The sequence below is a fragment of the Pleurodeles waltl genome, chromosome 2_2 (genome assembly GCF_031143425.1).
Source record: "Pleurodeles waltl isolate 20211129_DDA chromosome 2_2, aPleWal1.hap1.20221129, whole genome shotgun sequence".
Taxonomy (NCBI): Eukaryota; Metazoa; Chordata; class Amphibia; order Caudata; family Salamandridae; genus Pleurodeles; species Pleurodeles waltl.
In genome coordinates this window covers 583,741,470-583,767,567 of record NC_090439.1, presented here as the reverse complement: position 1 = coordinate 583,767,567, position 26,098 = coordinate 583,741,470, and the positions used below count along the sequence as shown (strand labels likewise).

Below are 26,098 nucleotides of genomic sequence, written 5' to 3'. Positions count from 1 at the left end.
TGCCTCTTTGGTGTCATCCGTGCTGTTGATAGCAGACCACCAGCACCAACTGTAAACAGGCTGTGGGAACAGTAACCATCACAGATGACTCTGTAGGACACACCCATTTGCAGGCACAAGCATTTGTCCAAGTGGAAGTTAAACCTACAGATCATTAGTTTAAAAGGACCCAGAGCCCAAATGGTATCCAGACACTTGGTAAGGATGCTATAAGTACCAGTCTTTACAAGGCACATTTTATGTTTGCAATCAACACTGGATTCCAAACACTAATACAACTGTGGTCAGGCTTATAGTGCTCAAACTTATCAGATACGTAACATACCTTAAGCAAGTGCAAAGAGGGGTCGCCGACATTTTGTATAATTGATTTTATTTTTTATTTGCCAGAGCAGCATTTATTCATATGCGATCTCTTTTAGTCACTTGCCCATCCCTAATGTCAACAATCTGAATATAAAAATTTAAGAGAACGGTTTTAGCAATTTTTAAATTAGACTTGCTATCTTCAACTGAAAAATAACAAGAGTAAGAGACAGCCTCACAATGCACTTAAAGGTTGTCTTCAGTAGTAGTAGTAGTACTAGTAGAGGTCAGCCTCAATATAAACCATACAGTTAAGAGAAAGGTCTGGACAAGAGTGAATAATAACAACCACAAGATATCCGAGAAACAATTTATGCAGTTCCCTCATGTGGTGCTTGGCAAAGACGGGCTGTTGGACAGTATTCAAAGGTAAAGTGAAAAACCCAAGCTTGTCATACACACATTTAAAATGGCGAGGGCAGCATTTTGAATGTTTCTTTGACTACCAACACATGCAATCATGCATTATTATTTGTTATATACGCTTAAAGCACAGATGTTTTAGTTCTAGACAACTTCCAGCAAACAAATAGATTTATTAAAATTAGCCATCGAGGAACCAACTCTAAAGGAACAAATTAACAGACTCACTCCAGCACTATGGGTTCTGTTAATAAAAATGCAGCACGTTGAGCCTAGTTCTCCCAGCATCAGCACAAAGCAAATATATCAGGATTTCACAAAAGGCATATGCTATCAAAATATGCCAGGGAACCTCAACAACATTACTAATTTGTTTGTAGCTCCAAATGGGATCAACAATCTCATAAATGGCACAGTTGCCTTCTTGCATTGCCCAGCTTAACTTTCAGATATAATGAAAGAATGAGGGAGGGGGCCCTTGAATCACTTTCAATTGTTTATGTCAGACAGTTCACTTTCTCCTGGAACTGAGCTTCACTGACAAACAAGCCCATTTCATTTTGTATTAAAAGGCTGGACCTGTTGACTACTTGCATAAGTTGTCTGTCTGTTTGTGTGTTTTTGGGGGTTGAAGGTAGTTGTGTGTGATGATTCACATAATCCTTATATATAGCCTTTGATGAGAAAAGGAATTCAAATGTGTGGCCTAGCTGTATGATCAACAGGATCATAAACTGTCAATTAGAGGCCCGTACTTATGCCGATGTTAGTATTTTCTTTTTTTACACCAGCAGGCATGTGCAATTTTTAAAACATGTTGCCCCAGCCATGTAACTTTTGGGGTATTTAATTTTAGTATTGATATTAAAAGTCTAGGTAAGACTAGAGCGGGGGCTTTTTCAGTGTGTCTTGATCCTGATGCTGGTTGTACTGATATAAAAGAAGTTTTTGGTCACATTGCAAATTCTACTGGTGCAGTATGTAGGTGCCCCAGGACAGGAAGCCAGCCCATAGTAGGGGCTGGTTTAGTAAAGCATGCTCCTCAGCCATTGGTACTCTTCATGCAGCTTTAGCTGTGAATTCAAGGGATAACACCCTGATTAGGTTTGCTAGGGCTAGCTATAGGAAAGCTAGAGAAGAGAGAGCCTCGGAAATAAGGGAAGAGGCTTGGGAAGCCCTTATGGCAGCAAGTCAATGTAAGGATAGTGCAGCCTTCTAGAAGGTGATAAACACCCCTTACTGGAAAGAGCGATCTGATCCTCAGACGGCGGTGCATGTACATGAAAGCGAGTGGGTGACGCACTTCTCCAAAGCGTATGGAGCTAAACACTTAGTGGATGATGTAGGAAGTGACTAGTTCAATCAGCTTCCTTTGGTGGACTTGAAGTTTGAGCTCAACAAGGTCGAGATGGCTCTTTGGGGATGTCCCAGAGATAAAGCCTTCAGCCCGAACGGCGTGCCAGCCGATATATTTTTGGATTGTAAGGACCTCTGGGCACCATTACTAACAAATGTCTTTAATGCGGTCATGAAGGTGGGTCCTCCACCTTCATGGAAAACATTTCTTATCATCCCAATTCACAAAAAAGGGGGACAAGTCCTTACCTGTGAACTATAGGCCAATTTAATTGCTTGATTCTATGGCAAAAATAGTGGGCCGCGTTCTTCTCCACAGACTGGAGGAGTGGTCAGACCGTAATAATGTCTCTGCAGACACCCAATAAGGGTTCAAGAAAGATATGGGCACTATCGATCAAATATTAAATCTGAGTTTGTTGATTGCAAAATATACTGCTGCCAAGCAAGGAACGGTCTAAATGGCATTTATGGATTTGTCAGCTGCTTATGGCTGTGTTACATTCTCCAAACTCTGGGCGATTATGCAGGAGATGGGGACTGAAAATGCCATTACTACTTTCATTAGACAGCTCTATTCTGAGGCGAAACCGTCTATACGCTATGCCAGAGATGGGAAGTGTACTGATTTTCTTGAAATTAAACATATAAGGCAAAGCTGTGTCCTTGCCCCATTTCTTTTTGCTCCGTACACCAATAAGATAGAGTCAGCTCTCACGGCTAGGCCTAGAGATACACCATTTGTGGGCTCTCGTCCTCTCCTTATCCTGGTTTATGCAGATGACGCAGCATTGCTTGCAAGAACTGGCCAAGCCCTTTAGGGCCGGACTGATTATATTGCATTTATGAAGGACCTTGATTTACATGTGAACCCTAAAAAAAACGTTTGCCATGAGATGTGTGATGCGCCCAAAGAGAAATCCCACCTTTTCATTAATAAAGATATGACGGAGGAGACTAGCTCTTTCCCCTATTTAGGAGTTCTCGTTGACCGGAAATCCACCTGGAAGCCTACGGTGGTCAATATAGCGTACCTTATGGAGAAGCCATACGTTTTGTAAAAACCTGAGGGCCAAACCGGCAAAGAACTTCTCATGGTTTATGCTGCCAAATCAGTCCCTATAGGCAGGTATGTGGTGGGCGTATGGGGCTTGGCGGATGCAGGTGGGAATCAGAGGGCAGAAAATGCTTTTTTTCTCCAGAAAACGTATAGCTGTCCCTCAGGGGTGTTGTATTATGGTGAGTCACCTTGAGCTCTCTATGCCGTATATTGAAGACATAATTAAATTGGCTCCCCTCTTGTTATAGAGGGTACTATGGGTGAGGGAGACCGCTCCTTTAAATCTCATGGTTACAAGTGATTGCCTGAATATTTCACGTGCATGTGATATTCCATGGCTTGCATATGTCAAATCCACATTAGAAGAGATAGGTTTAGCTGAGCTGTTTAGATCTCCAAACCTGTGTAGCAGATTTAGCAAAGCATATCTAAAAACTAATTATCTGGGTTTGAGTATGGCAAGAAGGGATAATGTTAATCAATCTAAAATCTCAGTGTGTCTTTTCAAGAAGCTGTCATCACAGGACGTCCTACAACTATATTTATCAATGGTTCAAAATACCCAGCATCGGTTTGTGCTGATCAGGTTCCGTTTTAACTATATTCCACTGATGATGGGTTACCCTGCAAGATGCAATCCCCACACTAATCCTCCACTTTGCCTTTGTGACAAGATATCCCGGCAAACAACCATTCCTATTATGTTCTTTTGTCATTTCTATTTTTTCTCCAGGTGTTCTTTTCTTCTTCCACTCCTTATCTGGCAGGTATTAAAAATTAGAAAGGCTAGGTCAGAAAGGTAGAAGGTGTGGGCTGACATTGTCCTTTGAGATAAAATCAAATGTCATACTTTTTTTTATCTTTTTAGAATTCGGTTTTTAATGTTTTTTTACTTTGTATGAATTGTTGTTTTTATATGTATTTTGATAGATTTCATGAATTACTCTTTTTGTACGTACTTGTATGTGGAAGATTTATCTTGAATAAAGTTACTGACTGACTAGATAAGTATATTTTATTTTTTCCCTGTACATTTTTACTGAAGTTTTACTGTAACATATAATAACAAAACATAGAAGTATAAAAAGAAGCAATATATTAACATCACGAAGGTTTTTCACAGACAAAGGAGAATACATCATTACATAATAACATAATAGTCAGGTCTAACTAATCACAGGGTAATCAAAATTCATACTGCAACAACCATTTGCAATGGAATCGGTCTTGCATTTGTGAAAGTTAGAGCAGTTGGCGCTGAAAATTGCATTTTTTTTTACTTTCGTTTTTTGTATGCAGTAGAGTGATGATATTTGCATAGCGCTATTGCCATTTGTATGACTTTACAGCACTGGAGAACCAGTAAATGGGAAATAGGTTATGAGGGAGGGGAGACACGAGCAATATGCTAGCTGAGAAAAAAAAAAGTAAGTAACAACATCCTGGAAAATGCAAACACTCATAGAGAATGCAAGATTAAGTAAAGCATGTGAAAAGTAAGCAGGAACAACATGTTTATGGTAAAGCTTTTACACTTATAAAATGCTGGCTAAAAACCTGGCACATTTACCGTTCTAATGTGAACAAAAAAGGGAAAGGATGCAGTACCACATGCTGTCCCTAGGTGTCCTTTGGGACCTCTTTTGGCCACATAAGGTACTGCACCCGGCAATGGTGAACTGAACACATCCCCAATGACTTTTGGGCGCTGTGCTGAAAAATTAAGCGAGGCACCAGTTTTGTGAAACGTTTTACACTGTGCATTAAGGTTATAAGGGAGGGGAGACAAAAGTAATATGCTGGCTGAAAAAAACAAAATAAGTAACAACATCCTGGAAAAAGAAAACACGCCACATTAAGTAAAGCATGGAGAAAGCAAGCAGGAACAACGTGGTTAGGTTAACACATTTACACTTATAATATGCTGGCTGAAAAAAGCCCCTGGAACATGTACCGTTCTAATGTGCACGAAGTGGATAGAGGGTGAAGTACCACAGGCTGTCCCTAGGTGTCCCTTGGGTCCTCTTTTGGCCACATAAGGTACTATGTCATAATGATGCCAACACAGTAAAAAGCTTGTTTATTTTCCAATGGAATTTAACAACCAAGTGCTTTACTTTATAAAACGCCCTGTTCCTTAAATTGGAAAATCCTAAAAAATAAATAAAAAAATAACCAGTCGAGTCTATTTGCAAAATGCGAAAAATAAAATAAAAATAGTGACCATGTTAATAAAGCAATTTGGACTAAAACACACTAACAATACAAGCAGGAAGTTCTAAGCACAGCAACATGAGTTTTGAAAAAAATATAGCCTAGTGAGCTGAAATCTCCATGTAAAAATGCATGAAATTAAGCTGTGCAAGAGACTGATAAATTTCTGTCAGTGGATAGGCTGTAAACAATGCGGGCTCTAGGGCGGTGCAACAGGTGCCCCTGCACTGGGTGTTGAATTCGGGTACGGAAGCAGTTTTTGTAAGTGTATTACAATTTTAAAAGCACCTACTGTTGGCGTGGGGAGACGAGTAATATGCTGGCTGAAAAAAGCAAACACTCCTAGAGACATGCGGCATGCATGTGAAATGTAAACAGGAACATGGCTATGTTAGCTGAGAGCAAGAATGCTGTGGAAATGAAAAGGGAAGTTTTGCCGAACACAAAACAAGAAACCAAGAAAAGAAAGTCCCCCAAAGAACAAATCAGCACGACAAAGCACTATTATACAGTAATTAGTCCCTGCTCCTAAGAATAAAAAAAGGAGGGACAAAGAGGCATGACTGACCACTAGCAAGCAAGGATTTTTAAATGACACTGAAACGTACAAATGAAATGACTTTAAGCCACAAATGAAATGGGTTTAAGCCCACAGAAGTATACTAAAAGCATACAAGAGGACGAACGATTGAGCTCGACCTAAAAAAACAGACATTCAGTGGCTAACTGCCTCATCTGTAGGCTCTTATAAGAAAGCAGTGGATTCAGTCAGGAATAGGCAGCTGTGCCATGATTCGTTCCAGTTCCTCTCTAACAACAGTCAGTGCGGTTTGTTATAGGTTGCTGAACAAATTAGTCTGATTCTACAGAACCTCAACTGACATTTGTTTAAAACTCACCAAATATCTGGTAAGAAAATGGCTGATCTCTCAATTTTAATTCTGCAATTCATTTAGATGCGATGTACTCTTAAGCAGAGAGGTATTTATTGCCCACACCTTTGTCTGCAAAATAAAACTTTGGGGCTAACCTGAAGTCAACAGTTCCAATTTTGGTAGAACCGCCTTGGTTGATGCTCTAATTAGAAACTTTCCTTCTATTGCACTCAATTGTGCAGGTTTAGTTTGTGGAACCTTTGGCAGTATCAAATGGAGTGCTCTTGCCAAGGGATTGGAAATGATCCATCTGTGTTTTAATCATTTCCACCCAAGATTCACACATAGGACAGATTAGGGGTACATATTTAGTAAAGAGTGTGAATTTATTTAAAGCAATGGGGATGGGAGCATCCTATGGATGTCTGCTATTCAGCTGCTCTTTTCCACCCTTGCAGTCTTAAAGTAGAGCTGCTATAGCCCGAGTCCTCAGGCCCACCCAAGCCTTGAATTTAAGTATATTGCTGGTTCATGACCTCCTTGTAGGGCCTGCAGGGAGTCTTGAAAGGATGGAAACTGCCTTGAACAGGAACAGTTGTCGTAATATGTATGGGGGGGGAGACGCACAGAACCTGACTTTGTAGTACCTGCAAAGTCAAAGGTGCACAGTCGGGACTGTAAAACAAGGATGTTCAATGTAGTTGCTAGAAGGCTGGACTTAGGGTGGATACATGCCAGATTTTCTGGATAAATGTACATATGATGCTAACTGACTTTCAATTCCATTGTTCTGTTTTATCTTGAAACAACCTCCACGGAATTAATCATTAATTCAATGGTTCATTGAGGCTGGTGCCTGTTAAACAAAGAACAATAGATTGTTCTCTTTCAACTCTGACTTTAAAACTGGACTACTTTGAAAATTGTTTGTTTACATCAATGAGACGTAGATTGAAAATATGAAATAAGAGTATTTCTTGAGTCTTTCAGTGAGACGTTTGTGCTGGTAGCCGAGGATGCGAGCCATTCATATGAGAAAGCTACTTAACAAAACAACAGTTCTTTAAGGACAACTGTTTCAATTTCTGTTAGTGGATTTACATATAGCTATTCTATGGGGGCAGAGGGTGAGATCAGTGGCTAATCCTCCTAGTGTGGTTGTGATTTTAGTGAGCCTGCTTAACTGCTTCAACTTTGAACTACAGGAATTTACCTGTTTACTTTTCATTGTGTTATTGAGTGGATGCGGAGATGCGCATGTACCAATACCCTTACCGGCTGCTGTATTATTAAATTCACTGCACACTGCACCAGTTCTTGAGGATACCACTACCAGTTCACAATTATTTGATCTTTAGGGTGATGCTGCACCACAAGAACCTTGCACGTAAGACTGGACTGGAGCTGCTGACCCAATCAGTAGCTTGATCCTTTATTCAGCCTGACTAAGCAGCCCTCATTGCTTTATTTTTATTAGTTGGTGGTGTAGTCCAATCATAACACTGAAAAAGCCCAATCATAAAACTGAAAAAGCCTTGCACTCCACCCTTTTTCATATGTCAAGCTGGGGGTGTGGTCAGATGTACCCCCCCACCTCTACTCTTTGACAAGATAGGAGGTGAGTGAGTTTAGATGCTACTCATCTGATTCCACAGTAGAAACAGCAAACCTGATGCAACTTATGTCATAATAGAAAGAGGGACATGAAAAGCAAGTTTCTGACGATCGCTCCTTCCTGGTGAGTCAGGGCTGCTAAGGTCTGCCCTCAGAGGGTTTTTTAAAATTATGTGCCTTTGAACTGCTGACCCTGGTGCTTTTCAGTAGGGATTGGAGGGCTTTACAAGATTCAGCTGTAGCTTTCCCTGCAATGTGCAGTGGGTCTGAATGGATTACTATTAAACCTGTGCAGATGCTGAAACTGGCGTGTATGAGAATTAGCACTGAAAAGGATGAGAGTGGCTGCTTCAGTGCTGAAGACAGTCTTTCCTTTTCTGTCAAAACCCTTATTCTTTAGAAAAAGCCCCCCACCTAGAAATAGGATGGGCTGTCTCTCTGGGAGATGTAAGGAAAAACAAGATTACCTCAGATTCACACCTTTAAATCAAGAAAGAGCATGCTAATTACAAACTAAAAGGATTTATCCCCCCCCAAAAATCGAGCAGATGTAAAATTCAATCGTTGCCAGCAAAGATTTGAAAGCATTAGCCAGCCTTATGTTTCAATTAACGTCTGCGACAGTTAAGATATGTACACATCATATCGATTAAAAAAAAAAGTCAACTATCACATCAAAATATATTCACAGGACTAACAATCGAAGTTAAAGCTTAATTATCAAAACTGCAGTTTGCCATTAAAACACCACGTCTCTTCAATTGGTGTACCTCGTGTGGTATTAAAGGAAACGCTGGGCAATCTAAAATCAAATAATTTTATCTTTATTGTCCTATTCAACTATCTCACTGCTGCTAACAATGTTTCACGGATGATTTGTAAAGGCACCAAGTCAGCATAAAAATTCACACTGGAAGAGGCAACTGCAGTCGGCTGGATGCAGTCCTAGATTGTTGTGCGCTAACAGGACAGAGCCAATCCGGAACCAAAGTACTCGGCTTTGTGTGCTCCACTTATATCCTGGTGGTCCTCAAACGGCACTGGAGAACCATGCTGTACGGCTGCAACTCTCATTTGCTGATGAACCGATTGTGAGTGCAAGGCAGTAAAAATCCATGACAGTCTGGGCATGTCTGCAGTGCATACCATTTTTGCAAATTAAAGTGTAACCCACTAAGGTGCATGTCACACCCAGTCTAACTGTTGGCTCGGCTCCCTCAGTGAAGAGCTGCTGACATCACAGGTCCGGCAAAATTCTGCCTGGGACCGACTGCCTGTGTGCTCACTGTGACGTTGTTAATGACTTCTGCTAAAGAAAACCGCACGTGCTCAGCAAAAGGAATATGCGCATAGGTACAACCAAGAACAGGGGTTTTGGTGTTCTCTCCTCAACGTTTGACAAGCCCTAGTTAACCATCACCTACTCGCTCTGCTTGACCCCTAGCACCGGCAACGCAGACAACTGCAACGGGGATATTTAAGTTTTAAAAGTACTGAATGTATTAGTTCAATCCACGCCAGGTGGGTGTGTTGGCTTAAGCTCAACCTTTATGTGAAAACAGCATTTGTGTATTTTTGAGATTGCTGCGCGATGTTCAATCAATTACTACGTGTCCTTGTCACTACCTTTCTTGCGCTCCAATACCCCCAATCGAGTTCGCGCTGTTCGCAACTTCAAAGTGCCATGCCTGCCATGGAGTGGGATGCAAAGGCAGGAGACAGAATACAAAAAATAGTTCACCTACACTAAAGCATATCGCCATTCGTGCAATCAGCCATGTGACAGGGTCAGCCTAAAAGGCCGCCCCAATGCGGGACAAACATAAAGCACTTACCAATCACATCAACAGATTTTTTTAAAGGCAAGCCCACAAACAAATGAAAGTGATGGGCATGAGGTGGGCATGGTTAAAGTCCACAGATAGATAACAACAGGTCGGGAAAGTTGCACCTGTGTGCTGCTATGCTCGACCTAAAAAGTGGAAAGATAATCAATAGATACAACTGTTGGGTAGAAAGAGTGCCCCAAAGTTGTTTTATAAATAGTTCCAAATATAGTTTAGATTTAGAACGTATTCAAAATTATCTCGTGTATCACAGTATATGTACAGAATAGACAGAAGGAAAGGAAACAGGAGAAAGGAGAAACAGTGGGTGTTAACTAAGGATAAGGCTGGTTAGGCAAAATGAGTATGTTATAATTCTCATGACTGTGACAAAACCAGGGGTGATGAATAGTAATGTTTTCCATAAACTTATTTAATGTCTGCCATATTTTCTGTGACTAGATAAGTATATTTTAACTTTCTGACAAACATAAAAAGGATTACAACTCTTATCACCCTTCTGCTGAGTGTACTAATCTAAAAAGGGTTGTAATTCAATTATTACTACTTCATTCAGTGGAGCAGTATAAGAGGACAAATGAGGTCTGCAAATTCAGTGAACTGTCCATGCCTCTTTTCTGAGACCTCCTTTATAAAGACAAAGAGGTCTGATGGTATCTACTTTGTAAAAGGTCACTAACGTATCACAAAGACACTGGGTTGCTGGTCACAACTGAAAAAGCAGTCACTGCCATTATCACGTGTAATTTACTGCAATTGTATAAACGTAGCATACACCGATTCAGTAAATTGAATCCAGCAGTATAACATTTTATAGATGGAATGGGAGGTCGACCTTCATCAATGAGCAAGGCTAATGGAAGAGAGGCCTTAGGATTATAAACTGAAATAACACATTCAAAGCTTGTTTTATACAGTGCACAATACCAGATTAGCCATGACTAAAGACTACAAATAACAGTTTTTAACTGTTACCCAGTTTAATATCACTCGCTGACTAGCAACAAAAGGTTAGATGGCTGAGTTTCCCAAGCAGTAATCAAACTTGGGACCATAGCACGCTAGTTTGCAAAAATTACTAATTGTACTCTGGATCATGCATTTCTCAAATACTAAAGTTCAGCCTTGCAAGCAGAATAGGATTGTTCTTCTGCTGCCAAATTAAGGGGGTGCACTGACAAAACTAACCACATACCTGCAGAATTGGAGGGGGGAAATCAATTACAGACGTCATTTCAAAGGCCTTCCCGAACGTCATGCTTTTTGTTACTTGTTATATAAAATTGAAAGCCCATGCTGAACAGGCTGCGTTTTTTTAGGCCACATCCCACTCAGACAGAAACAGCCTTGGGCAACTATACATCTTTACAGTGAATTCCCTCTAAAATCCCAAGAGCGGTTTTTAATAACAGGCCGATGAAAGGTGCAATGTTTAATTAATTCTACAAGGGGTTTATACTTTGTTATTTATATGGTTGTGAATAAGATTTATTTGAAAAAAGAAACTATGTACTAGGCCTGCACATGGATGATTATATTTCAACAAATTAATATTTGAAAATCTCTTCCGTGTTCGTTGAATCATTTTCATTGGTTTATGTAATAAATAGTCCTCTTTCTCAGTTTCATTGACAAACGTGCCTATCTTATTTTGTTTTAAAAGGCTGGTCCGGTTGACTACTTGTATACCTAAAATGAAAAACATTTCTATTACAAAAAACCTCATATATTCACCCACCTGCCTATCTACTTCTGGGAGCAAAAGCAAAAGGTATTGCTGGAAATGTTGTGGTAAAGAAGCAAAGGTATGCTTGTTTATTAAAGCCCTCAGGTTAGTGTTCACCAAAATGGATCCCGGTGTTTCAATGTCAATATCCTCCGCCTTTGTCCATTTCAAATGCCCTAAAAAAAATAGAAAAATAAAAGCTTAATCAATGCCCCTCATTAAGGATTATACAAATGATTTCTTTAGGATGAACGGATCAGCTGTACATTTATAACAAAGGACTTGCAACAGATCATTTTATTTTGTTGTCACTTCTGGCATATTAGGTCCTGCAACTCAAACAGCATAGCGTCACACTACTAGCAACAGGCTTATTTCATGCTGAACCAGTATAAGCTCGGAAACAGCAATGTGGGCATGCTTGTAAAACTATTATTATTTTTTTTATTTTAAAATAAATACACATAAAAGTAACATTACAAAGTTTATCAACCCCTTGTAAGCCACGGATGTAATGGTTACGTCCGGGGCTGCGCCTCTCAGGCCGGGTACCGGCCCTCAGGGGAAGCGCTAGCGCTCCCGAGGGCCACCCCCAACACCAGGTCAAGGTTGGAAGGGGAATCGCTTCCCCTTCTGCCCCGACCTCCCCCTTCCCCCTCCAATGACGTCAGCGCACAATCGCTTTCGGAGGGGCTGGGGTATTGCTGAAAAAGAGGCATCGGGGGAAAGGAAAGGGTTTTCCTTTCCCTCAATGTTTCTTTCAGCATTCATTCCTGCTAGAGCGTTATAGAGTGGAGTAGTGCTGTGGAGTAGAGTGGCATAGGGTGTAGTAGAGTGCCACAGTGGAATAGAGTTTAATGGAATAGAGCGTTACAGTGGAGTATCACAGAGTGAAGTGTTACAGAGCGGCCTAGAATGAGGTAGCATAAAATACAGTGGTGTAGAGACGCTTGGAGTAGAATGTATTATTTTTGAGTGACGTGGTGTAGAGTGCATTGGTGTAGAGTGCAGTCAATCAATCAATCGGCTTGTCACTAGAGTCGGTATTCAGGTGCTTGCTGTAGGTGTTTAATCAAAGAGCCACGATTTCAGTCCCTTTCTGAAGTAGGTCAGCGAGGGTCAAGTGCAGAGCTGGAAGAGGAGGGAGTTCTAGGCTTTGGCGGCGAGGTGGGAGGAGTGTCCTCCGGCACGACAGAGGCAAATGTGTGGTATCTTTGCAAGGGTTATGTGTGCCAAGTGGAGGTTCATAGTCGGTTGGTGGAATTGAAGGTGGTGGTTCAGGTAGGTGGGTCCTTAGTTATGGAGGGCTTTGAAGGCATGGGTCAGGAGCTGAAGTGGCATCTTTTCTGGATCAGGAGCCAATGGAGGTCCTTCAGGTGCTGGGTGATGCAGCTTCTCTTGGGCAGGATGAGGATGAGTCTGGCAGCTACGTTCTGGATCACATGGAGTCTTTGCATGACTTTGGTGGTGGTGCCTGCTTAGAGTGCGTTAAAGTAGTCCTGTCAGCTAGTGATGAGGGCCTGCGTCACTCTTTCTTGTGCCGAAAGAGAGCTACTTAAAGATCTTTGCGAAGCATGTGGAGCGTGCGGAAGCAGGCTGAGGAAACGCTGTTGACCTGGTGTTTCATGGAGAGTTTGCTGTCGGGAATGATGCTGAGGTTGCATGCGTGATCTTTCAGTGTTGGGGTGGGTCCAAGCTCTGCTGGCCACCAGGAGTCATTCCAGAGGGTAGTTTGTGTGCCAAGGAGCAGAATCTCCGTTTTGTGCGCGCTGAGCTTCAGGCAGTCGTCCTTCATCCAGGCGGATATGCTCGCCATACAGTTGTGGAAATTGGTCTTTGTCTTGGTAGGGTTGGTAGAGAGCAAGAGGACGCGATGCGTGTCATCACTGTAGGACATGGTGTTGTGTTATTTCACAATGTCTGCGAGTGGTGTCATGTAGACACTGAAGAGTGCTGGGCTTAGTGAGGATCCCTGGGGGACCTCGCAGATGGTGTGCTTGACCTGTGAGGTGAAGGGGTGAGGCAGACATTCTGGGTGTGTCCCGTGAGGAACTATGCCATTCATCTGAGTGCATTGTCAGTCAGTTGATCAGTGTGTGGCGGGTGACAGGGTTAAAGGCGACAGAGAGGTCGAGCAGCATCAGGGAGGCTGTTTCTTCTCTGTCGAGCATGGCACAAATGTCATCTGTTGCAGCGATCAGAGTGGTCTTGATGCTGTGACTGGCTCTGAAGCCTGATTCGGGGGGATGGGGGGGGGGGGTGGTCTGGCAGGTTGTTCCTCTCCAGATGTTTGGTGTGTTGGAGTTTGATGGCCTCCTCCAAGACTTTGGCGGGGAAGTAGTCTGACGCAGAGTAGAGTGGCATAGCGTGCAGTGGCATAGAATAGATTGTGGCAGAGTAGAGTGAAGCAGTAGTGTGCAGTGGTGTATAGTAAGAGTGGTGTACAGTGCAGTGGCATGAAGTGCAGTGTTTCAGAAAAGATTAGAGTGGCATGGAGTAATGCAGACTGTCGTAGCATTGAGTTCATTGACGCAGTGTGCAGCAGAGTGGCATAGAGTTGAGCAATGCAGATTAGAGTGCAGCAATGTAGAGAAGAGTGATGCAGAGTAGAATAGAGAGGAGCAGAGTGAAGTGCGATGGTGTATAGTGGCGTAGCGTGCAGTTGCATAGAGAGCAGTGGCGCAGAGCAGAACAGAGTGGCTTAGCGTGCAGTGTTGTTAAATGTCACGGAGTAGAGTATAATGGCACAGAGTGCAGAATAGTTGACAGAGTGCACTAATGTTCAGTAAAGTGGTGTTTAGTGCACTGGAATAAAGTGCAGTAGTTTAGAGTAGAGTGGCGTAGAGGGCAAAGGTATGGTGCAGAGTGGAGTGGCATAGTGGTGCAGTGTAGAGTACACTGATGTAAAGGTCAGTGGCAGAGAGTGCAGTACTGCAGAGTAGACTGATGTAGAGTGCAGTAATGTGCAGTAGAGTGGTGTATAGTGCATTGGTGTGGAGTGCAGTGGTGTAGAGTAGCACAGAGAACAGTGGCATAGAGTACAGTGGTGCAGAGCAGGTTGGCGTAGAGTGCAGGGATGTAGAATACAATGGAGTGGAGTGCAGTGGCGTAAAGTGTTGTAGAGTAATAATGGCATAGAGTGCAAAGGCACAGAGTAGATTGACCTAGATTGCATTGGTTTTGAGTAAAATTGGGGTTGAGTGAAGAGTGCATTGAAGTAAAGTGCATTGGAGTAGAGTGCAGTGCTGCAGAGTAGAGTTGCTCTGAGTGCAATGGTGGTGAGTTCAGTAGCTTAGAGTGGTGGAGGGTAGAGTGGTGTAGAGAGTAATGGTACAGAGAACAGAGTGGCAGAGTGCAGTGACGTAGAGTACAATGGAGTTGAGTGCAGTAGCGTAAAGTGCTGCAAAGTAGATCAGAGTGGCATAGAGTGCAGTGGTGCAGACTAGACTGGTATAGAGTCCACTGTTTTAAGTTAAATGGTGTAGAGTGCTTTGGCATAGAATGCAGTGATGCCAACTGGAGAGGAGCAAAGCAGAGTGGAGCTCAATGGAGCTGAGTGCAGTTGCGAAAATTATTTAATAGCATGATGGAGTGATGCACCGTAGTGTACAGTGGCACAGAATAGAGTGCCATTGAGTGAAGAGTTTATTAGAGACTGAGAGTTGATTGGCATAGAATGCACTGGCGTAGAGTGAGTAGTGCAGAGTAGAGTGCACTGGCATAGAGTGAGGTGACAGACTGCAGTTTTGCAGAGTGGCGCGACAGGGTGGATTGGCGCAGAGTGGAGTAATGTAGCGTGCATTGGTAAGGAGTGCAGTGGTGCACAGGAGAGTGTTGTGGAGTAGAGTGCATTGACAGTGTAGAGAGGGCAAAAGTAGAGAGGAGTGGGGTGGAGCAGAGTAGAGTGCAGTGACGCAATGTGGATTGGTATGAAGTTGAATGGTGTAGAGTGGAGTGGTGCAGAGTAGAGTGGGGTTAAGTGAAGTATCCATGATGTGGCAGCGCACTGCCATTGCAAACAGCACGCCTTCAATTGAAATTTCCATTACATTGGCACAGACATACAGTTTTACTGATAAAAGCATACAGCGCACAAATGACACTGTGTGAATATATTATCACCTAGTGTATTGATTTGTTTTAGTCGTATTCAAATATTATTTTCCACCACACTTCAGAATTACAAGAAATGTGTTTCATTTGTGTTTTTCTAATTCTGATATATTCTGAAATATCTTCACAGGTCATTTACGGACATTTAAATTTTGTTGTGTGCTAGGAAAAAAGTAACACTGTACAGCCTTCCGCAAGCACTCCCCCAGAGCCAGCATGAGTGCCACATTAATCCGCTCACTTTGAAGTCAGAGAAAGAAAAGTAAACACCGAGCTCCCTGGAGGACAGAGCCTGACATTGTTTATGAATGCACAGCAAAACTGACAAGAAAACAGTAAGAATTAAAGGTTTGTTTACAGAAATCTAGTACTGTTGGAAGAATACAGTAAATAGGGTTTTAGCAAGGTAAGGGACAAAGTCAGGCTGGACAGCCTAAAACAAATTAAGCCAGCAAATAGAAAGCAAGCAAATGTGAGTTACAAACCACAAAGTCAATGGTAAACAATGGGCAGCATGCATTCCCCAGAAGCTTTCTGAATGTTTCCAGGATGTTGTTGGTAAACCAGTCACCTGTGCTGTTTTGTAAGTTTCGACCTAAAAAGTATCCAGACAGTAGACAGGAGTCCTACGTGAAGACTACACTTCTGAGGATCCAGTTAGGCTAATTGTAAAGGTCATAACAAGAAATATTAAGCATGCCCCAAGATTAGATTAGATTCACGTCAGGATCTGTCAGTTTAAAAGGTTAAAACTTTTCATATCTCAGAGCAACGTTTACCTCAGTACTGCAGTTGTCCATTTCTTATGATTGACAGGCAACAAAGGCTAATGAGAACTACATGAGGTTTTGGTTTTACTGTGAGAGCAAGCCACAAACCACTGATGCAAATCAATGCAAACATAGTTCATTTTTCAGTCTGTAGAGCACAGATGTTGGGGCACATTAATGCAAACTGTATTCAGATAGAAGTAAGGAGTCCTGAAACACTTACTATTGGCACATTTTTCTGCCCTATCTTTTTCTATCCATGAAGGATTAGAAATGGATTCTATAGAGGATACAATTGGGGATATCTGTTTGGACCAAAAAGTATACCTCCCTGAATCTGGACATTTTTAAAGATGGACTTTTGTTGACATTACCTAATCATCTGACGACTTCTTCAGTGGGACATTTTCTGACAGCAGTGTGAAACCAAGGAATGCAATTCTTGATAACGATTTATTATCTTGCACTTTAATAATTATATTTGAGATTTGTATAAATCCTTAGGGATACTAAGACCTGTTGAATTGAGACACCATATTGAGTGTGTAAATTCTCAGATTTACATAAATGGTACTTCTTACTACTACCTCAATTTATTTATCATGGCATAACAAACATATACTCTAATGAGTTGGTTTCACTTTGGCAGATGTACGGATAATTGATCTTAGGGCAAATATTGTATAGATTTCTTTTTATCAGAACAATAAATAAAATAAAATTAACATGAACATTTGTACCACAACTTTTCTAGTAAATCACCTCCAGGCAAGCCGTAACTTCAGCATGTGCCATTCTGGTGACACTAAGCATGTCCAGGGGCCTTTTGCATGTCAAAGCCCTTACTGGTGTCCCAGTTGAACAAATCTATCACACTTCCATGTTGGAAGACCTCTATTATACAGTTGAAAAAACACTAACTGATTTGTGCTGCATAACTTATTCCTAGGTAAACCCTGCTGATGCGGAATCTCACAGCCTGAAGAAATACCTTCCATCTTTCTTTCATGTGACTTTATTATAATTACCCTATCGCTAGTAAAATTTGCAGAGGTGATACATTTCTAGATTTTCCCCTGCTTCTTCCCTTTCCAGATTTAAACTACTTCTACTCTTTTGCAGTTCTCCCGCACAATTCTGACTGCAGTGAGAAATACACCAAGATAGTCAGTGGTGATGTAAAACTCTCTTTATAGTCTTGCAGCATTTTTAGAGCTCAAATGCCTTGTCCACACTCATGCTTTTGTAAACGACTGTAAAGGCTTTTCAGCATGACTATTCTGCCCCAAAAACGATGGGATTTTTGCAACTATTTTGCTAGGTGCCTCATATCTGTTTTAAAGCACAGAATACAGGTGTAAAAGTGTGCCTGATTTCTTTCTGTTTCCCAGGTTTAGTGGAGTCTACTATTAGTTGTGGTTTTTATACCCATTTTATGACGTAATTAAAGCTCCACCACGAACCATCTCTTGGATTGCATCACATATAGCAAGTTCCTAAATTCCAACTTTTGCCCCAATACTGAGGTACAAACTACGCAGTAGGAAAATCATTCTTGATATTAATGAATGAGAGGTTCAACTTAGACTAATTTGGATATACTTTCTAACAAGAGAGCACCTAGTACAATATATTAACTCCTGAATAGGCTTGCCTGATGGACTTGTAAAGTATACCCAAATGATGCAAAATAGCTAAATCGCAATTGAGTTTGTGCATTTTCTACCATTCCTGCTCACAGATTAAAGCTCCTCACAATTACATTTTTATAACTCTATTCCAAACCATCAAAAATTCACAGAAAATGTTTTTAAGGGCCTGTCTCTCTGTTGCAAGGGTTTTGATTATGACAACCAAGCATAAGGTAGTACCCCGTGTACCAATCAAACTTACAAAGTGCAAAAATGGACAGTAATAAGCTTTTTGATGAAAATAATCATTCCAAAAAACAAACAGAGCAACTGTACTCAACCCTTACCATCCTGAATTGCACTTTGGCTGGGGGTAGTGGACTGCAATTACAATACAGAGGGTTTTAAGGAATCAACACAGTTCTGTCTAAACCTCTATCACCCAGACGTAGATATGTTTTTGCTCTTTGAAAAGAATGGTTAGAGATTCTACACCTAGCTCAGGAAATGTTTTCCAGAAAAAAACTTTATAACACAAAGTGCTAAAAATCAGAAAAGAGGACAAGAGACATAATGGACTTATTAGGAGTTGCCCAGAATAATCAATCTGATTTCCCCACCCAGAGGTTATTATCAGCAGGATCCTGGTAATTATAGCCTCAGGGAACTAATGAGATTGCACATTGGTGGTGGAATAACTTTCGGGAATCAGTGTGCCGTGCCAATTCCTGCTTGTTTTACACCAAAAGTTTACATAGAGATTTTGGCTGCTTGTAACGATGTAATATTTAATTTCTTTAAATTTGTAATCCATAAAGGGCTGATAATTATCATCACTACACTTTGTAAATTATTTTCTTACTCCACAGTCCACAGATTAAAGCCACCCACAATTACATTTTTGCAACAAACTGTTCGGCATGATCACAAAGCCACTGAAAATATTTTTCTCAGTGTCCCTCTCTGTTTTATTGATTATGTGGATGGCCTATTTACCAACCAAGTTTTCAAAGTCCAAACTTGCACAGTAATAAAATAATAATGAAGTTCAAAGACACCTCTGGATGATTGATGAGATCTTAAGTGAACTCAACCAGAGCCAACAGCGCTTTACATACTGTAATGGTGATGTAAAATCAAGATTAGGCTACTAAATAAGCAGAGTACTGTTCATACTGTAAATAATAGTGAACGTTCAATGAAATGACTGTTAAATAATAAGATAAATAGACATTGATGACTTAGATAAAAGGTAAGGGAACAGATCAAATAAAACGTATACTCCTACACCCCAGCTTGAATCAGTAAATAATTAATGATGTGCTGCAACTTAGATACACAGTCAACAAATAAAAGAAATAACATAGAATTTAGTATTAAATATTGAAAAAATACAATGCAAAATTTTTAACAATTCAGTCTACTTGCCTAGTCCTGATTTCTTTAACCGCTTTAAGTGCTGGCTTGTTTGCTTTCCAGTGGGGGATTTTTGCCCAGATTTTGTTTCCTTATCAGAACTGTCACCTTCACCATTCTTCGATTCCGACCCTAAAAAAAGAGGAAAGCCACCAAAAACAATACGTTGGTTCAGGCACAAAGTTGTGGTCACTTGTTTGCCATACTTGTGGAGGGGACTTGACACATGCATAGAGCACAAATAGGAGACATGTGTAGTATGCATTTGTCTACCCTGCCTCATGTCCAAGTCCTGGTGTTCAAAATGGATAGTGCATTACAGGTAAAGATCACAATCACTAAGGAGTGCCATTAAGAGGAATCCTGAAATATAATGTCTGTACTTTAATTCACGTTACACAAACTGAGATATGAGAGATGAAACCGCCACACGTCCTCCAAAAGTCAAAACAGTATACACAAAGGGTGTGGAGAAAATGAGATACATTTTATCAGTAGCAACCACATTGAATGTGATTCTGTCAATATTTTCTTAGGATTCTTCATTAAAAACTGTTGTGTTGGAGCATATGCAAGGAATTCCTCCTTATGAAATAGGTCGTCTCACACACTTAATAGTGTTATGCTTCATCATAGACCACCTATCCTCACCCTAATAAGAAAATGCTACCAGGGTAGACTCAACCTCACGGTGAGATACACCCAGAGGGAGTTCTTAGATAACGTTTTCTGGATAATAATGGAATCAAGTTGAATTAAAAATACTTAGCGGACAACCAGTGTCAATACACCTTTAATAGTGGTGTCCGTTGGTAAGGTTAAAAAATAGATCAGCGGTATATCTAAGGGTTTGTCTTACGTCGGGGCGGGTCATTATACCCACATATACCTTCAAAGTATTTTTTAACCTTACCAACGGACACCACTAACAAAGTTGTATTAACAATTATTGTCCATTATTTTTAATTCAACTGGATCCGATTATTATCCAGAAAACGTTATCTAAACTCCCTCTGGATGTATCTCACTGTGAGGTTGAGTCCGCCCTGGTGGCATTGTCCTACCAGGGTGGGGGATAGGTGGTCTATGATGAAGCTGGACACTCTTAAGTGTGTGAGACCACCTATTCCATAAGGAGGAATTCCCTGCATAGGTTCCAACACAACAGTCTTCAATGAAGAACCCCAAGAAAATATTGGCAGGATCACGATCAATGTGGTGGCTACTGATAGATTGATCTAATTTCTTCCACACCCTTTGTGTATACTGTATTTGAATTCACCCTGGGCTAAGCACTACAATACAGCAGAACAAGAGAACGAATGTTTGTCATTTGGGGTTCAGAAAGCAGCAGGTTTTCTCCTTTCTCTATAGAAGGGATTTCTTAAGTGCTCATATCACCAAAAAGGTGGGGTCTTGGTGCTTGACAGAGCAAACTCACAAACTGCAACCTTTGAAGAAGACTATATACACACAGGTTTTCAAGAAGTACCTCTAAACAAAGATCATCAGTTAACATTGTGCAAATAGGTAAGGAACTCCAGCATTATTATTCATGTTTATATGTGCTCAATCTTCACCACAACTGACCCTCACCATGATGACCAGTTTCAGAAAAGTTATTAAGAACAGTGTTTTAAGCATAGCAACTATCGGGTTGAAAAGGAAAATTCACAACTCTTCACACATCATTCTCGGTGACAAGCTTGACCACTGCAATACCCTAAACACAAGCATCGAGAACAAGAGAAATCACCATTTTCTGTGAGAGTATCCTGCATCGAGCAGGCACAAAAGGAATGAAAGCGGTTTATCACAAATCTAACACAAGAGGAGACATGAAGAGCCCATTCAGAAAGTTGCAAGTAACGAAAGACTGCACAGAAAAACTGAGACAAGCTAATGACTTAAAGCGCAGGTAAGAGATACGGTGTCAATAATGTCAGTGGCCTGGCAGGGATATCCTACATCAATGGCAAGTAACAGCTGAAATAACTGCTCACAACTTAGATTATAATGTTTTACGTTTATTCAAAAAGCACAGTTCAGCACAAAAATGAACCCCTGTATTCTAAGTGCTGCTTCTTCATTGTGAACCATATGTGATTTGCCCAAGATTATTGAAGCACAAAAACACATGGGCAACCTCAAAAGGGAAGTGGGAATAATTATAAATATATACGAGTTTTCATGAGCGATGCAGAATGATGTCCCAATTGAAAGAGACATGTCTACAAGCCTTTAAAAAGTAGGATACTATTATTTACACAAAAGATACCAAGAAGCTTGAAGAACTTGAATCATTGAGTTGCTTTTCGATTGTTTATATGCATACATAATAAAAACCAGGCCACCCAGATACAAATCTTCAGTATTTGACAATATGCATATCATTTCTTGAATCGACTAAATTCCGATACAAACATGACGAACTGGAATACATGCTAAGCATCAGACGTCATAAAGAAACCATCTGTGATTTGTAAGCCCAATGATGAAACCAATTATCTATTAGAATCTACTACCAACATTGATGTTTAAAGGTCTTGGAGGCACTAACGGAACAACTTGGTTTTGACCCTTGAGAGGCTGGTGGAATTCATCCAGAATGATGATGAATTCTGCGTTTTCACAATAAAGGCACACTACATCTTACCAAATCTCACAAATGAGGTAAAACAAGGTGTGTGCTTTTATTCTGACAGGCTGTTTGACACTAAGAAATAGAAGGGCATCCTTCCATAAAATTAATAAACTCAAAAAAGGGCAACAATGGTTGTGCGTGTTGCACATTCCCACTCACTAGAGCAATAGTAATATTAACATGCAGTTATGCTCAAACACTACTACCACACCTGTTGCCAAAGTGTGTTTTAGCCGGATCCGGCATCTAGCACCAAAGAGTCAAATGAGTTGTGTTGCGAAGCAGTATAAATTGTAACCCCATTTACACTAATTGCCCCCAATCACATATAACTTCAAATAATTCAACATTAATTGCTCTGTATAATCCAATCAGAAAAGCCATCCTGGTCTTTATGTGATGTATCATATAGATTTGTACTTTTTCATTAAATATGATTCAAATAAGTAGCAACAAATGTTTACAGAAATCTTGTCATTCTAGATATCTTCGTCCGGATACAGCTGAATGCCCATGAAAATACATGCAGAATGATGTTATTTGCGAAGAAATTATCAGCCGACACATATTTTGTCCCATTCATGGGGCTTCCTCAAGGCCGATAGATATAATAAATGAAGCAAAAAAAAAAAAAAAAAAGAAATAAGATTAAGGAACTTTCAATGCCAATACTTAGAGAACAGTGCTCCTATCCACCAAGTGAAGAGCACCCAAAAAAGGGGTGGACATTGTTGAGAAAAAGAAGGATGTAAAGCTCCACCCTACACCACCAGAAAAAAAAAAAAAAAAAAACACCTGAAGTGTAACAGTATATGAAAACAATGACACCCAAATCGTTGCTGCTAGTTGTAAGATCCAATACATCCCTGGTGTTATTAGATCATCACTGTGTACAGATGAAAACAAGAAAGCGTGAGAAAGATTCATAGGAGGCATCATTCATGTGTAGAAAGAAGACCGAAAGAAACCAGTAAGAACATGCTTATTAGATAGTCACAAATATTTATATGATCAGGGATTACCCAGTTCAGAAAGTTCTCTAAGCCAATAGTCTTCCAAGTTCAACGAGGTCCCTCATGAATACTTAGAGATCGAAAAACTTAGTCCCTAGATCACAAAAGGAAATCAGATGGGAAATAGGGTCAATAAGCACCTAAACTAGCCACGTTGGTTAAAACCTGATAAGACAACCAATGCACTGCACCAAGCTTATGTCAAATGTATTTCCAAATTCTAAACTGATGTGAAGCTAACAGCATGCAATACGCCCAAAAATTCTGGAGTGCAATGGATTTGGTCTCAATAAAAAGTAGTCACCAGTCTTTGGACAATGATATATCCAAAGGACAATCTGTTGAAAAATATTCACATAAATGCTCAAAATATATCCAATAAAATTGTATATTTCATAGTGGAAAGTCTAGTGAAAAATCTTCTATATCTTCAATGGAACTAATAATAAACATTGTAAAATAGTATTAAGAATATTCAATCACACACAGTCAGATACTCATGCACAAACGCCAAAATCAGTTTGCAATAGATGTGAATAAATCCATTCAAAGGAATAATGCTAAGAGTGAAACACATTATGAGCAACCTCAAAAGGGAAGTTGTAATTATTGTAAATAAACAAGTTTTCCTGAGCGCTTCAGAATGAATTCGCAATTGGAAGAGATATGTCTACAAGTCTTTACAAAGTCAGGATACTATTATTTACACAAAAAAGGACTGAGCAGCTTGAGGAACTTGAATTGATTAGTTGCTTTTCAATTGTTTTTATTCATACATAATAAAAACCAGGCCACCCAGATACAAATGTTCAGTATGGGACAACATGCATGTCATTTCTCAAATTAATTGAATTCTGACAAAATCAAGACAAACTAGACTCCAACCCAACCTAAGCATCAGACGCCACAAAGAAACCATCTGTGATTTGTAAGCCCAATGATGAAACCATTTATCTATAAGAAACTAGTACCAACCTGGATGTTTAAACGTCATGGACGTGCTACAGGAACCACTTTGGTTTGATGCTTGAGAGGTTGGTGGAATTCATCCAAAATGGTGATGTGTTTTGTGTTTTCAAAATAAAGGCACACTACACATTACCAAATCTCATAAATGAGGTAAAACGAGGTGCGTGGTTTTATTAGGACAGGCTGTTAGACACTGAGAACTAGAAGGGCCTCCTTCCATAAAATTACACAGACTTTTACTCACGGTTCCCATAAATGACACCAAGTAGCCTGCATGAAGGACACTTTCCACCATAACAAAAAAACACAATAATTCAGTCCATATATGCTTTGGAAGTCCCCTCACAGTGCCAATATACATTTACAAGGATTACACATCGTAACAAGACTCCCTCACCATTGCATTATAAGAGAATTGTTGTGTTCACAAAAAAAAAAAAAAAAACATCTTCACCTAACTCACCTTTATACTAAAATATGAGAACACCCACAGTTGTAGGACATACATAATGACAAGGAGGATGAAGAACTCAAAAACTGGATATATTAAGGCTTCAGCCCAATACACACAATGAGATGAAATTTAACAAACTTTAAGAAGCAGAGCACAAGGTTGGGATTCCACTCTAAAATTATGAAAACTGAAATAAAGTAATCGAATTATGTCTGAGGTGGAACTATAGTATGGGACAAACAGATACTGACTACGCCCGGAGACATTTAACATCATCATGTGGTGTTATAGTTAGGTGTTGAAATAAGATAAAAACGTTTAAAAAAGAAAAGACACTGAAATTCACTAGAAAGTGTTTAATAGGCTAACTAGAATAGATGAGCTATCTATAACATATTTTACAGCCATATTCTGCTTATGACCTCTCATATTATTTCACTCATGACATGTTAAATAGCATCATCTTTGCTTTTCTTCAGCGCATTTTCTTTTATTTAGTAAAAGGGAAGATCTACATCACCATAACCTTTGTTTTTCTAGTGAATGTCTGTTTTTCATCTTATTCAGACAACACTCCCGTTCTGCACAGCCTCTGGCCAAGCCATGAGCCCAACCCATGGCTAAGCATTGCCTTTGGCCCAGCCAGCCAAACTCTGTGGCCAACCCCTGCAGATGCATTTCCCGCCCCTAAAAATGCTTTTAGACCACCTGGCAGACCCCAAGGTCTCATCCAGAGTTAATGTGCTTGAGAATACTTCCAAGTATATAGACTGTTGCCAGAGACCCTGTCTTACGACACTACAATCACATCAGAGATAGCAGCAACTTCTTTTATAAGATAGAGGGAATTACATGGGTGCAGAATATCTTCCGATAATCTTGGATGCAACCTCTCTCTATTTAAGTATCAGACAGTGGTTGGTATAAATGCATACAAATACTTCCTTATAGCAAGACCTATATGCAGTCTTCTCCAATCAGAGATGATATTAACCATGGCTGATTTTTGCTTTATAAATAATATCTTTGAGGCACATAGATGGGTACCTGCTTCTCCCTCAGCAATGGCAATTTTATGAGCTATTGGGAGGAACAGGTGTCCAAGTCATAGGAGTTGATGCAATGAAGGGAATATGTGATAATATTCTTCAGATTTGTAGATGATTTCTTCATTATATGGAAAGGTCCATAAACAAGAGCAAAATAATGTAAACTGCTCAATACCAATGTTGTGGATATAGTGTTTACAGGTACCATCAGTATGGCTAGAGCAGTATATCTTTTAAAAGAAGTGAAGATAAGACTAAAGGTATAGCTATGGAACCTACATTCAAACCACATAGAAAGCTGACAGCAGGGGCAGTAGCCTCTTACATGCCAAAGTAAACATCCAGAACCCCTTAAATGAAGCATCCCATAAGGAGAACTGTTGATGCTTAGACAAAATTGCAGTAATTAAATATTTTTCAAAGAGGAACAAGACATGATGCTCAATGGATTCCAGGAGAGAGGATACCCCAAAATAATGCAAGAGGTAGTAAGCGTAACAAGCATTTGTAATGCAATAGGTCTTGCATATTCTTGAGTTAGAGCTATTGGCAATATAAATTAATAACTGCACTTTTCTTGCCCCATAATTGGTCAACCCGGTCTCATAATTTCATCTT

General features: G+C 40.3%; 1 protein-coding gene across 1 annotated transcript in view; it reads right to left on the bottom strand.

Annotated features, from left to right (window-relative positions):
- Positions 1 to 26,098, bottom strand: part of ASXL3 (ASXL transcriptional regulator 3) — a 285,614-nt gene that overhangs the window by 48,799 nt on the left and 210,717 nt on the right. The window contains exons 8-9 of the mRNA XM_069220097.1: positions 19,364 to 19,483; positions 11,434 to 11,597 (exon numbers count right to left, since the gene is read on the bottom strand). Coding sequence (XP_069076198.1) covers positions 11,434 to 11,597; positions 19,364 to 19,483 — 284 coding nt within the window. The remainder of the gene's footprint in view (positions 1 to 11,433; positions 11,598 to 19,363; positions 19,484 to 26,098) is intronic.